The following is a 14,735-nucleotide window of genomic DNA, read 5'->3' as shown; positions in this document are numbered from 1 at the left end:
TGCGCTAGGCACCCACCTAGCGCAATTCAGAGTTGGGCTTCCCCCACCCGCCTGGCCACCTTTGATTCCCACTTCAACCATTGGGTAAGGTTGATTTGATCCCTCCCCCTTGTTCCCTATCTAGGCTTTCACTTACCCTTCTTCCCTGGCTGGAGGGGGGCACCATTTTGTGGTTCACCTGAGGAGTCAAAATGTCTTGGGCCAGCCCTGATGCAGAATGAATGTGAAGGGGAAATAAGTCATAAAATAAGTGGAACAAGCATTAGTTTTACAACTGGATAAGGAGAGAAATGATACACTGCGTCCACTGTTCAACTTTGAAGGGAAGTCCTTGACAGATGGTTTTCTGAACTACGCAGCGTCTGCTTTGACAAAGAAGGAAAGCTGTAATGAGGCATTTAGTGGCGGTGACAGTATCAAAGGAGGCAGGTCCCATCTAGGGTAACAAATGAGCATGTCAAAGACTATTTGGTCAATCTGCATGAATTCAAGTCAGCAGAGCCTGGTGATTGTCACACACACACACACACACACACACACACGAGAGAAATCAAGAAATGGCAGAAACCAATGCATAAGCCAACGGAAGAAGGAACTGCAGACCTGTTTGCTGAGTCTAGCAGATCTTAGAAGACCTTAGAACAAAGCAATCCATAGATTTACAAGCATGTGGCAGAAAATAATTGGCAGGGAATACAGGTGACATATCTACCAGTTGTTGATGTCTGCTCCTCAGGATATCTTTTATTTGCAAAAGCTGAGGAGGAGTAGCTTCACTCTGTCTGGAGCTGGTAAGATCGTCTGGCGTCATGTGTTCAGTTTGGGCAACAAAGTTCAAGAAGGCGATTGCTGACGCAGTTGCAACCTCATCTGCGGGGAACAATTTTCTTTTTTAACCCCCAATCCCTTCAGAAAAGGACAAAATAAATGGTTAAATCATTTAAAATAAATAAATCATTTACTTAGATCTTAGGAATAGCTTTGCAGATTGCCTATTTTTTTCTTACCCTAATGCTATCATATGGACGGGTAACATGGGAGACTTCTGCATTAACCCTCAATATCTGCATTTGTCTGCAGGCAATGTGGCCAGGACCCAATGAATTCATGCAGAGGGGAGAATTGTGCACACAGCTGGAGTTTCTGCGAAGTTTCTTTCCAGTGAAGCTGCTTGCACTGCAGAAGAGGCAAGCTGCTTTTCAGAGTAGTTTAAGAACAACTGAGAAGCAGGGTGCCTCTTCCTCTATGTGGTAGAAACAATAAAGGTTTTTGTCTTTCCAGCATCTTCCCATTTTATTTATTTATGATCAAATAGGAATGTGTCCCTGGAACCAGCAGTGATCCCTTGACCACAGAAGAACCACTGCTTTAAATATAGGATGGGGTGGATTGATTGGCCCAGCACGATTCTGTAGTTATAAAACCTTTGCCCACACTGCTATATACGAACAAACCCCACAAACAGCTGCACATGAAGTCCAGCTGTTGAGATGCAAATCTGCCCTTTCCGTGTCCCTCAAGATGTGTACTTTTGGGTTAAGGTTGGGTTGTGGCACCAAGGAGTGCTCGGGAGTCACAGGGAGTAGCAAGAGGTAGGTTCCCCCTGCAAGGCGAGCGAAGAGTGGAGAGGAGGACAGACCAGCGCTCTGATTGCTTGCCTCTGCTTTCGTATATTAGGCAGCCAGTGCTTTTGGCTGGGAGCCCAGACAGGGCTTTTGTAATCAAAACATGATCTTGTATGCTGTGCAGCCAGTACTGAGAAAGGCCGTCTGATGGCTCTCCTCTTTTAGCTCTGCTGTGGAATCCGCCAAGCTTCACCTCTGATGTCCAAAATGCACCGATCTGTGAGTGCCGCCTTTGTTGTAAGTGGGAGGGATGTGGGGGAGTCAGCCTTGCATTCAGCAAAGCCAAGAAATGACTTCTTCGTCTTCTTCTTGCCTTTCCCCTTTTGCATTGTGTTGTCATTTTGGGGTGCTTCGCTTTCGGCCAGCAGATGTGTATCTGAGAGGTGTGGGAGGGCAGAAAGGTGCTTTTTTTTTGTACAGCAGGTTAGGATGTGACCAGGTTGGGATGTCAACATCCCTCAGGAGATCAGCTTCCCTCCCTCCACCCCCCCGCAGCCACAAAGGAGGGGAAGGAGAATTTAAAACAACAACAACAACACAGAATGTTGGGTAATGATGGACATTTCCCATCCCAAAGACCAGGAGTTTGGCGCTGCCTCGAGCAGCACAAAGGCCGGGCATGTTTACGAGAGCACTAGTGCATTAGCTAAGATGACAAAATGCTGGGTTGAGAGGCCCTCTCTTTCCCCATCCCCCAGGCTTTCTTTATCTCCCGAGCCCTGCTTCTTTTCTGAGTCTTTCATATCATAAATAGCTGACTTTGAAAGCGGCAGGTGGGGGGTGGAATCCTGTAGCCAGAGCCAAGATCTGCGAGAAAATCCCATCCACCAAGAACTGACAGCGAGTGGGTGAACTTGAAATGCTGGATACAATGCCAACCCCCCCCCCCTCCATGAAGCTTCACTATCCTACCCCCCTTGCTTTGCTTAGCCTCTCCTTTTCTGTTGCATTTTGATAGAGAAAGATATCCATGCATGTCTGATTTTCCCTCCCCTTCTCCTCTCCCATTGGGCTCTCTGTTTTCCAAGCGAGCAGGAACGCCTTCTGATTCACAGCCACTGCACGTTTCTTCTGCTAAAGCCATTTATAACTCCCCCCGAACTAGTCACTGTGGCATACGGGTACCTCACTCCCCAGAAGAGCTTTTATGCTGGAGAGAGGGCGTAAGGGGCGTCCCTTTCCATCCCAAAGTGGCAGCGGAGTCGACATTCTTTCCAGTAGCTTGGCAGCGGAAACATACCCTCTTGTTACTGACTGGCTGCAACTCAGCAGCAAAAGCCAGGAAGAAAATCGCTGACCACGCTGCAACGTGTTGGTCCGTTTTCACCAGTGAATCAGTCTGTGTGCCAGCCATCAGTCAGGCCTCAAAGTGCTGCTTTGCAGTTTTGGGGTCATTCAGCTAGGCTTTTGTTGCTGCTGTACTACTGCTGTGTGTGTGTGTGTGCAAGAAAAAGAATCTCTTCTTCAGCCCCAAATCGTGGAGATAATTGAAAAAGAACAGCGAGTGGGGCCTGCAACAAAATGTTGCAGCAAATCCTCACCCTGTACTCCAACAGTGATGATAGGAGTTGTGGTCCTACAACATACAGATGGCCCCACTTTGGCTCCCTCTGCTTAAGACTTTCTTGCTTGGTAACCTTTTATTTGACTACTATTCACTATTCCGGGTGTTCTGGTGACCAAGAAAGTGGTATAAAACTTAAGTTTTATTAACGTACATACACACACAAAAATCAAAGCATTATGTTAAGTCCCAGCCACATTTCACCATGGATGTTATCCCCACTGGAGTGGAATCTAGACCCATATAAAAAAAGTTATGAAAATGCTTTTTTTAAAATAAATGTTTTGAAAAATATATTGAATTTGCCATAGCTCACTATCACCATCTAGTGTCCTATTTGTATAATGCACTTTACAACACACTTAAAAACGTTTTATTTGCAGCTGTATAGCTGAATCCTGGAAATGAAAGTGTGGCTGGTGGGAAATCTTATACCAATCAGAGAAGAAATAATAATAATAATGGTAATAATAATAATAATAATAATAATAATAATAATAATAATAATAATAATAATTTATTCTTGATACCCCGCCCACTCTTGCCATTTGAAAAGTCTTTCAAATCATGTTGTCAGAGCTGCCTCCAGGTCCCAGCTCACAGAGGACCAACGCTAGCCGGTTGTAATGTACAAAAGTCTTTATTGAAGTTCAGTTTCCATTTACAAGGCGCAGCGTGCAGCTCTACGTCTAGAACCTAGACCGGCGAAGCTCCGTCTGAGTCTCCGCCCCCTGTACACCAGTTTAAGACTCTAGCCTTACTCCACCTCTTCCGTTGTTCTTTCCTCCTCTGGGTCCTTCTGCCCCCCGGGGTCTCCTCCTTTCTGGACTCTTCTGACGCTGACCCCCCTGACTCTTGTCCCTCCTTCCGGCGGGCTTTAGGACCTGGTTCCCTATCCGGGCTACCTGCTGTGCCGCTCGCCTGTACATTTGAACTTGGCGCGCGCGCCCAGCCTCCAACCTTCCTCTCAACCGTTTCCGCGCTCTCCGATGGAGGCGTGGTCAATCCTGACTCATCTCCTCTCGCTGGTGGTGAGCAGCCTGATCCCGATACTTGGGACTCCTCCCCCCCACTGCGCTCTGGTGGGGAAGCTGGTCCTGATTTCCAACTGCTGCTCTCTGAGTCCCCTCTGGCCCCTTCTTCCTGGGATGTCCCCCTAGGCACCCCCCTTGCCCTGGCCATAGGCGCCCCCTTCTGTGAATCTTCCGATTCGCTGGAGAGACTCTGGGAATCCCTCGGACCACTGTCATCGCCTACGCTCCCCTCGGATTCCTCCCCCTTGCTCTCCATTTCCTCCCACTCCTGTGCCTCTGCTCCTGAGCCCCTGACACATGTAAATAAATTAAGGTGACATATATGAGATTCTCAGGCAGTAACCCAGACCTGCTTTGTAGCTTCAGCACAGTGGTGGCATAGTATACCTTTTAACTTTTTAAATAATAGCTGCATAACCTGACTCTTTTTGAAGTGGACTTTGATGCTCTGCATTCTTTGCCAGACTGAGCATTGCTGTATCTTAATATTTTCACTAAAAAGTGTATTGCAAGGGCAAAACCTTGGCCCTGCCCGCACCATACATTTAAAGCAGTTTCATACCACTTCAAACAATCATTGCTTCCCTCAAAGACTCCTGGCAACTGTAATTTGTTAAAGGTGTTGAGAGTTGTTAAGAGACCCCTCTTTCCCGTCACAGATATAGAGTTCTCAGAGTGGTTTAACAACCAATCCCTCTTCACAAACAACTCGGAGAATTGTAATTCTGTGAGGGGAAATAGGGTCTCCTAACAAATCTCAGCACCCTTTACAAACTACAGCTCCCAGAATTCTTGTTGTGGGTGGGGAGTACGAGATAGGGTCCTTGGTTTTTATTATTATTATTATTATACATGCTGTATTATGTCTACCTGGTTTTTATCCCAATGTGGCTCTTGGAAGGTTGCCCATGAGGGAATAAGACCCTTGGGCTGAAAAAGCCCCCCTCCTGCACTGGAGATAATGGTCTGACTCAACTTATTACATTCCTAGCATATGTTGCTATTATAGGCTTTATTAAATGGATTGAATAACCAACCTCTGCACAGTTTAGCAAAGGATTCTATGGAATGTGGCTTGGCCACTGCACATTTTTGTAACACAATTAAAGGAGTGTATTTCAGAATCCACATTGCTCTGATTCCAGGGCTGGTCCACCCATGAGGCAACATGAGGTGACTGCCTCAGGTGTCAGGATCCACCAGGGCAGCAGATCCTGATGTTAGTTTCTCCCCCCCCCTTAATCCTGATGTAGATCTCCCCTCCCCCCTTCTTCCCTGGTTGGGAGGGAAATGCCATTTTGAGTCTGCTTCAGGTGCCAAAATGGCAGCCCTGTCTGATTCCATTCTGCCTCCATAGCCCCTAGCTTCCCCCCTGATTATGTATGGAACTTACTTGCCCACACAAAGGTGACATACCAGTCATTAGGAACCCAGAAAATTCTGGCCAGGTTGGATCCAAATCTAATTTAAACAATTTTGTAGAAGTGTCATTTACAAAAATCCCTGCCTCTCTCCACTGAATTTCCAAAGCTACCCACCCACTCTCTTTGCCAAGACATTTGATGATGATAAAAGAACCCAATATTTTCCTCACCTTGGGGGGTGGGGATATTTCTCATAAGGAAAATTTGCATATTAGGCTTAAACTGAGTCAGCATCCATTCATCCAGTTTCATTATAAAAGTCTGTTGCTGTATTATTAGAAGCTAGGCCTGTAATTAAATAAGGGATTGACATGTGAAATTTGGCCCTTATCCCAGAGTTTGCTCACCCTAAAGATGCCTTTTCCAAACTACTGCTCTCTAAATCAGTGATTCCCAAACTTTCCCCCCTCCGCAGATCATTTGAAAATGGTTGAGGGTCTTGGAAGACCACGCAATGCTTTTCCTGCCTGTTGCAGCAATTGTAATTCCATAGAATTCAAATCGTGATACAATAAAATAAAATATAAGCCAAAAAAAGAAGCAAAAAAATACAATAACAAAATCAATATGAATATTCAATGTGATGGTTGTGCCATCTTCTATTTTCAACCATAAATTCACTAACACTCAGTAGGCCACCTGAATGAAGCCTGGGGACCACTGGTGATACATAGACCACAATTTGGGAACCATCTCGTCCTCTGTCGTCCCCTTCTTCTTGTGCCCTCCATCTTTCCCAAACTACAGTGCTTCAAACTAAGGAAGAAGACAGACCTAATGTCCCTAAGGGTACTGGAACACTCTCGGAATGAAGGCCTGGCAATCCTATGCTCTTTTCTTTCACAGGCCCATGGTCTTTTCAAAGCCTACTCCCTTGTTGTAAAGAGCGCATAGCCTCTCCTGTCTGTCAGCCCTACATTCAGGTTCGCCACAAACCCAGTTCTTTCTTAGCACCTCCTTTCTTCAGCTGAACCCACTGCTAACTCTCTTGTTTTCTTCATCTACCAGGATTTGCCATGGCATCCTTTGTGCCTGCTCAGCAGTCTTGTCCCTCCCCCCCCCCCCCGCCGAAAGATGTAGCTAGACTTGCCTTTAGGCTCCGCGTTTGACCCTGGTTCATTTATTCACCACTCATTTCCCGAAATCAGTTGGCTTTATGAACAGCCCGTGACATCACAGTTGTTGGCGGAGTTAGGTAGTCATCACCATGAAACCCTTAGTGCATTAAAAACAAACTGAATGTAGGTATCGAGGGATCTCGTGGCTAGACAATAAGCTGACGTTTTAGCAACTCCTAAAATTATAGGGTATTACAAGTGCTACCATCTGTTTATGCAAAATTCTAGTTCCACAGGTGCAGCATGCCTTAATTGCTACTGCATAGTTCCTAAAAGGAGCAGGAGATGGTCTTTATGCTTTAAATGATGAGAGTTGACTCTGCTGGCTGAAGTGATGGGAGTTGTAGTCCAAAGTATCTGGAAAGGACGAAGTTCAAGAAGGCTGAGTTACTAGGGATGGTGGATAGAGGAGACATTGGTTCAGTTCACATTTAAAGGCAAATGTACCTAATTCATACAATATGCCGACTGAATCGCAACCATCCTTCAGAATTCGCACTTCTCCAATTTTTGCAATGCAGTTCTTCAGCCACATAATGTGCGCAAAAATGCATATATCAAGGAAGATAACATAATATGCATTATATTAACAGAGATTGTTTTTCAATATTGCATACAAAACTGTGAATAATAGGAGAACTTAACACAAATATGCTGGTGAATTTTCATGAGAACTTTGAAACAAAAATGCAAAGTGATGTGGAAACGTGGAGAACTGACCTTCAGGGTGGGAAAAATGAGAAACTGAGAGACACCAGTGTTGGCATACTTACCCATCCTTGTGTGTTACACCCTAAAATGAAGGCTGGCTCAGCCCCTAAAGAGAGATGGGAAGGAGCAGAACAGAAGAAATTTGCACTCAATATATCTGGCTCAGAAGCTGCCAGGCCAGATTACAAAACTTGATATTCACAGGAGGATACCTAGCGTCAGATAGTCCTGTCAAAATGTGAACACTAACTTCAGACTTGATATTTAACACCTAAATTGAATTTGTAACTTAGGAAATTTTGTTTTACCATGGACTTTTTGGGGGGCTGGAAAATATTTGGGGAGGGGAAATGTTTTCGATTGAGTGCCAAAATATACACAAGCTCACAGATACCAGCTATGACTGCTCTAACCCTCAACCCATTTTGCAGAGAAAAATAGTGCTTGAAAAGTCACACCACCTGCTTAATACAGATTCTTCTTTTGTCCAGATTTCAGTGATACCTTCTGCAAGGAAATAAAATTTTGCCTTAAAAATCCAGTGTTACTTTTTAAGAAGAGGTCTGCTGGATCATACTAAGGGCCCATTGAGTTTGTCGTCTTCTTTCCAGGAATGGCCACTGAGATGCTTAGATGCTTTTGATCAGAGCCAGCATCAGTAACCTTGCATATTATTGTTCCAGGGCATTGTGGCAAATTTCAGTGGCAGCTGGAGTCAGCCATCCAATGCTATTCAGTGTTGCTTTTGCCTACCTGCCCACCCCAACAGTGCCAGGGCTCACCAACAGAGGAAGTGGTTGACTGATGGAGGAGGGGGCCACTAGAAGTATTTACTCAGGATTTCCTCAAACCTGCAGCTGGCTCTGCTGTTGATCCTCCCTTCATTTAGAAGTGCTACTCTTTCTGGTGGATATATTTGAATTTTGATCTTGTTAATGCTTCAGTAAACTACCCTTATTGTAGCATGCCTTATATCTTGCATGAAAGCTCTGCTTTGGCCTACAGATCTTAGCAGAACACACATACACAGACACACGTTTGTCAGTGTCAATATTACAGTATAAATATACGATTGCATATAGTAGGCCACAGACTTATCCAAATTTATATTTTTTCATTACAATTTTAAGTTGAAATACTATCTGGCTATGTTTATTCAAAATAGGACACTGGGTACCTATCTTCTGTGACTTTAAAACATAGAGCTAAATGTTTGATAGCTGTGAGTGATGAAGACCTTTGTCTTCCATCTTTTTCTTGGTTGAAAGAGAGGAGTCAAAGAGATCCCATGGTATGGCCAAAATTCCTTCTTTGGGAAGAACAGCTAGATATGAATTTCAATAAATAACAAGGCTACCACCTTGTTGAAACTAAGACCAAATGGGTCCCATGATGGAAGAATAGTGGAATATAAATGTAAAAAAGTAAAATCTGTACTTTTAACCATATGTGTATCTGTTATCTGTTTTACTGTCCATATGTGGAAATCCCCTAAAGCTCTTTTGTTTCATTAGGATGCCACTGTGGATGATGCAGTGTTGCGGAAAAAAGAACAAAAAGATGTCGAACTGGATAAGAAAATCATAGCTTTGCGGAAAAAGAACGAAGCGCTTATGCGAAGATATCATGTATGTTTGACTTCTTAGCTCAGATTCGGGGTCTCCTTGGTGAACATTTGAAGCCCTATATGCTGCTAACTCCTTTGAAAAATTCAGTTTGTTGCATTCTTTGTTCAGCTGACACCAGTAACTTGATGTGGCTGAAGTAACTTATAGTAGGTGACATAACCTGAGCTTTAGAGTGTGTTGTCATCAGTATGCTAATAACCAGCTCTATATTTCATTCAGGAAGTGTGCAATAGCAGTCTACCCTGAATCAATATATTGAGACTGTGTTTGGGCATGCAGGATTTAAGAGACTGAAAATCAGACTGAAGACAAGCAATAATCTTTGCTAGAGTGGAGGCTGTTTTAGAGATGTATCACTTCCCATGGTATTCACTTCTTTCTTTTGAGGCCTCTTGGTCAATCAGATGATGCCAGAATATAAAACCCATGAAACCTGTTTACCAGAGGTAAAAGTAGTATCTACATACCATATCAAATTATTATTATTATTATTATTATTATTATTATTACTCTTCCAATAGATCTCAGGGCGGTTCACAACATAAAATCACAATATGAGAAACACAAAATATATAATAACAACAAAAACAAAGACAACACAATAATCTCCCCCTTCCACAACACATTTTGAAAGGGCATTAGATGTCAATCAGCCAAAGGTCTGCTTAAAGAGGAATGTTTTCTCCTGGCGACTAATGAAGGCGCCAGCTGAACCTCCCTGAGGAGAGCATTCCACAAACAAGGAGCCACTGCAGAAAAGGCCCGTTCCTATGTTGCCCCCCTCCAGACCTCATGGAGGAGGCACATAAAGAAAGGCCTCAGAGGTGATCTTGGGGGTCCAGGTAGGTTCGTATGGAGAGAGGCGGTTTTTAAAACTATCTTCAACTCTCTGAAGAAGAAGAAATCACATGTCTCAGTAAAGCCTTGGTAAATATAGTCATCACCTGGATGTTGCTATTGTCAAATATAGTGGCAGCAGCAAATGTGTGCTGATGAATGTACAGTTTCTCATAGCTTCCCTATGTTTCTCCCTTTGTTTGAGATTGCTTTGTTTCCAGCTTTCCTCTTGTTGTAAGCTGATCTGATAGAGGAGCTGGCTGTCATTTTTGCAGGAAATAGAAGAGGACAGGAAGCGAGCAGAGCAGGAGGGAATGGCTGTCACGTCGAGGAAAGCCAGGCCCGACGGCCTCACCATCACCATCACCAAAGCCCATAATGTAAGCATTATCTCCCCTTCCTGCTAAGGAAGGATTTTTATACATTCCATCCTTGCAAGGTTAGAAAGGTCTTAGCTGTGAGGGATTATGAAATCAATATGTAATAAGTATAGAGACCATCAGGCTCCAGGCTCTATCAGCTCTCTGAAAGATTTACAGGTTCCTAAATGTAACAGTAATATGTGCAAGAACATGTGTTTGGGGATGGCTCTCCAATCAGGAGTAAATTTAAACACCTCTGTGAACTATGGTTTAAAAATAATAAGAGAAGGGAATTGACTATGAAAGACTGGAGTGAGTCCATCACACATTATTGCATCATCTATTTCTCATGAATAAAGATCCACACCATGATGACTCTACTGTTTCCCTAAACCTTTGACATTACAGCCAAATGTCAGATTCATAAGTGAAGAGATGCTTCCCCCCCTCACTAGATTTATAGGTTGCCTGGCAAATTGGACAAAAGGACCAGCTATTTATTTGGAAAAATTTCCTCAGTATTTGTATCACTGGCAAAAAGTGTGAGGTCATAGAGCCCTCCTGACATTTTCATAGCTTCTTCTCCCCAGCTGTTAAGGCAAAAGAGAAAGGGAGGAGGTTAATATGGCAACATCCTGACCATTTCCTAGCTAAGTGTTTGTCCTATTGGCAGGAGAAAAGAGTTGTGAGTGAGAAAAGGGGAAGCAGCGGCCCTCCTGCCTCCAGTTTTGGGATTGGAAGTGAGGAGGAGGAAGATGATGAGGATTCTGATCACCTGTTTACATTCAGGATGGGGAAGAGGGTTCAGTTGGCTGTTACCATGGACAATAAAGCCAAGGTGAGTCCCCAGCTCGTTTTTTAGAAGTGCTGAATCTCTAGAGATGCCAGCAAATTCAGGTTGCAATGATGAAATACAAGTAAAAGCATTCTAGTTTAAACAAAGCAACATACATTCAGCAAAAAGGTGGGTCCCACATTGTTAGTTAGCCCAAAAAATCCAATAAACTTCATGTGCAAGCAGGGTTAGAATTTGGTTCTCTAATATCCCAACCCAGCATGATCCACAAGGCCACCCAATAAGAGTCATGGTAGGGTAGGTTTTGAATCTGGTTCCCCAACATTCCAGTCCAGCAAGGCCACCCAGTGAGCTTCATCTGCGAGCAAATGTATTTACAATCCACAGAGGATACTTATCATAGAATCATAGAATCATAGAGTTGGAAGAGACCACAAGGGCCATCGAGTCCAACCCCCTGCAGGAAACACCATCAGAGCACTCCTGACATATGGTTGTCAAGCCTCTTCTTAAAGACCTCCAAAGAAGGAGACTCCACCACACTCCTTGGCAGCAAATTCCACTGTCGAACAGCTCTTACTGTCAGGAAGTTCTTCCTGATGTTTAGGTGGAATCTTCTTTCTTGTAGTTTAGATCCATTGCTCCATGTCCGCTTCTCTGGAGCAGCAGAAAACAACCTTTCTCCCTCCTCTATGTGACATCCTTTTATATATTTGAACATGGCTATCATATCACCCATTAACCTCCTCTTCTCCAGGCTAAACATGCCCAGCTCCCTTAGCCGTTCCTCATAAGGCATCGTTTCTAGGCCTTTGACCATTTTGGTTGCCCTCCTCTGGACACGTTCCAGTTTGTCAGTGTCCTTCTTGAACTGTGGTGCCCAGAACTGGACATATTACTCCAGGTGAGGTCTGACCAGAGCAGAATACAGTGGCACTATTACTTCCCTTGATCTAGATGCTATACTCCTATTGATGCAGCCCAGAATTGCATTGGCTTTTTTAGCTGCCGCGTCACACTGTTGGCTCATGTCAAGTTTGTGGTCAACCAAGACTCCTAGATCCTTTTCACATGTACTGCTCTCAAGCCAGGTGTCACCCATCTTGTATTTGTACCTCTCATTTTTTTTGCCCAAGTGCAATACTTTACATTTCTCCCTGTTAAAATTCATCTTGTTTGTTCTCTAATCTGTCAAGGTAGTTTTGAAGTGTGATCCTGTCCTGTTAGCCACCCCTCCCAGTTTGGTGTCATCTGCAAATTTGATCAGGATGCCCTTGAGTCCATCATCCAAGTTGTTGATAAAGATGTTGAATAAGACTGGGCCCAAGACAGAACCCTGTGGCACCACACTAGTCACTTATTCAGGACTAATCAAACTTTTAATGAAGTCCATATTATTGCTTGCTGAGTAAGTCAGCATTTGGGTGGTAAGCTTTGTGAGAATGTTCCTCCAATACAACATATAGGCTTCAGTCAATTGGGAATCATTGTCACAAATAGTAAATCTCCAGCAGTCGAAAAATGCAGCTTGCACTCAGATTGTAAGTGACCCTTCAGTCTTTTACTGCCTGATAGGATTGTAAATTCATTTCCACCACTTCAAAAAGCTCTCTAGACATCTTTGGGGACAGCTCGGTGACGACATCTGTTTCGTTCGCAGTGGCAGTCAAAACAACACATCACATTAGGCTGTGTTGACATACAAGCAGAGTGTAATATGAATCTCTTACAATAACATTAAAGAAGGCAATGGCAGATCCTTGACTTGAGCAACATGTTTGGATTCAACTACATGCTGTCAGAATCAAGACCTCAAAGACAGGAAGAGGACATAGAAAGGATTGGTGCTTCTAAGCCCCCGTAACAGGGCTTTTTTCCCCAGCCGGAACTCGCCGGAACTCAGTTCTGGCACCTCTAAGGTGGGCTCCATTGCCATTATAAGAGAATGAGGGAGGTGTTCATGGTCAGTTCCGGCACCTCCTTTTCTAGAAAAATAGCCCTGCCCAGCAGTATGAAAGCTTGAAATACAAGTCTTTTCTTTTCTTAGGCATTTCTAAAAAGAATATTTCCATGAGTGCTAATACAGGTTGAAGATGTCAGAAGCAATGATGGTTTGGGGCAGTATTTTACTAACAAGTCCCATCAGTGCAAGAATTTCTGCTTGAACAACAGGACTCCCCCCACCCCTTTCCACTATCTGCCTGAAATCTGTTCCAGAACTTTGGGGGAACTCCCAGAACAGATTAAGGGGGTGTATGGGAGAGGAAATGGGGAAAACATTCTGTTGCACTAGCATAAATTCTAAAAAAAGCCTTAGCACTACATTGGATTCCACCCTTCGTGTTTAGTCAGATTTTTTCTTGCAGTTCAAATTCTGTTATTAATGTTGCATGTGGTATATTTGGGTATGAAAATGTGTTTCAGTCATTTCTCTCATTCATTTTCATAAATTACTGCGAAGTGGGCCGGGTGGAATGATTCTCCTTTCCTGCCCTGGCATGCTGTTCTGGGGGTTCCCCCAACTCCTCTTGAACCAATTTTGGGGAGCATGATGAAGGAGGGGGCAGAAAGCCCTGTTGTGCTAGCAGAAGTCTTTGATGTCATTAGTAACTCTGTTACTCTGAGTCTATGCATTCTAAGTAATCTGTGTGCTACCCTCAAAACATAGTGATATTTTCAATTACATGGAATAAAAGTTATATCATCTCTGCTATATTTTACTTAGCCGTGTTGGTTTTCATCCAGGAAAACAATTCCCATGATGAGAATTTTTTGGCTCGGAAGCTAAGAAAATTCATCAACCCCGAAGGGAGTTAGCTGATCTTTACACAGCCCTCCTAAATGCTGACAAAAAAATTAAGAGAACACTTGTTACTTCAGTCTTGATTAGTTTAGTGCAACAAAATTACAATGCTAGCATATCTTATACGTTATCCACAACGGTTCATTATATTGAATTTCTGGCTGAAATATTTCTTTTCGGAATTAGATTGATTACAACTGGTAGCTATCAATGAATGGAATTTGCTATTTATTATACTTGTTTTTTCAGCACCAAATAGGCATACTTACTCTAAATATGCACCTTTCTATACAGGGCAAGAAACAGCATATTCTGATTCTGCCTTTTCTAGGGAAAGCGAGTTGTGAGTGAAAAACGGGGATCAGAGTGTCTTGTGAGCCCAGGGGAGGCCCCAGACATCAGTGAAGAAGAGATTGATCAGTTGGTTGCTTTCCGCAGGGGAAGAAGGATGCAGATTGCTATTACAATGGACAACAAAGGCAGGGTGAGTATTTTCCCAAATGGCTCCCTTTGATTCCAGTTCTCTGCTTGGACTCAGTCCCGTCCCCCAGCCCCAGTGTTAATACATGTTGCCAATCCTGATGCAGAGGTGCCGCTGCTGCTGCTTTAACAGCTTTTGGGCAGCTGAAAATTATTTGGAAACTTGCTTTCTGCTCCAGTGCTGCAACAATCCACTTACGCAGCTACCTCTCTGATGTCTTGTGGGGCGAACATGGAAATCTTGCTTACTGCGGCAGACTGAAAAGAGAAGGGGTGATGGAAAGGCTATAGTATGCAAACGCTCCCTCAGTCCATCTCTGGGGTCTCTCTTCCAGTGCAGTTGGGAAAAACTC

General features: G+C 43.7%; 1 protein-coding gene across 2 annotated transcripts in view; it reads left to right on the top strand.

Annotated features, from left to right (window-relative positions):
- Positions 1-1,679: 1,679 nt before the first annotated feature.
- CCDC9B (coiled-coil domain containing 9B) overlaps positions 1,680-14,735 on the top strand; it is a 52,276-nt gene continuing 39,220 nt past the window's right edge. Inside the window, exons 1-5 of one of the 2 annotated variants that reach the window (XM_081886824.1) lie at positions 1,680-1,862; positions 8,991-9,104; positions 10,217-10,321; positions 10,977-11,141; positions 14,234-14,386. In XM_081886824.1, the coding sequence (XP_081742950.1) occupies positions 1,824-1,862; positions 8,991-9,104; positions 10,217-10,321; positions 10,977-11,141; positions 14,234-14,386 (576 nt within the window). In that variant the 5' untranslated portion in view covers positions 1,680-1,823. The remainder of the gene's footprint in view (positions 1,863-8,990; positions 9,105-10,216; positions 10,322-10,976; positions 11,142-14,233; positions 14,387-14,735) is intronic. The other variant, XM_081886825.1, reaches the window with a different exon arrangement.

This window comes from Podarcis melisellensis, assembly GCF_964234715.1.
Source record: "Podarcis melisellensis genome assembly, chromosome: 1".
NCBI classification, from domain to species: Eukaryota; Metazoa; Chordata; class Lepidosauria; order Squamata; family Lacertidae; genus Podarcis; species Podarcis melisellensis.
This window is presented reverse-complemented; position numbering and strand designations above follow the sequence as displayed.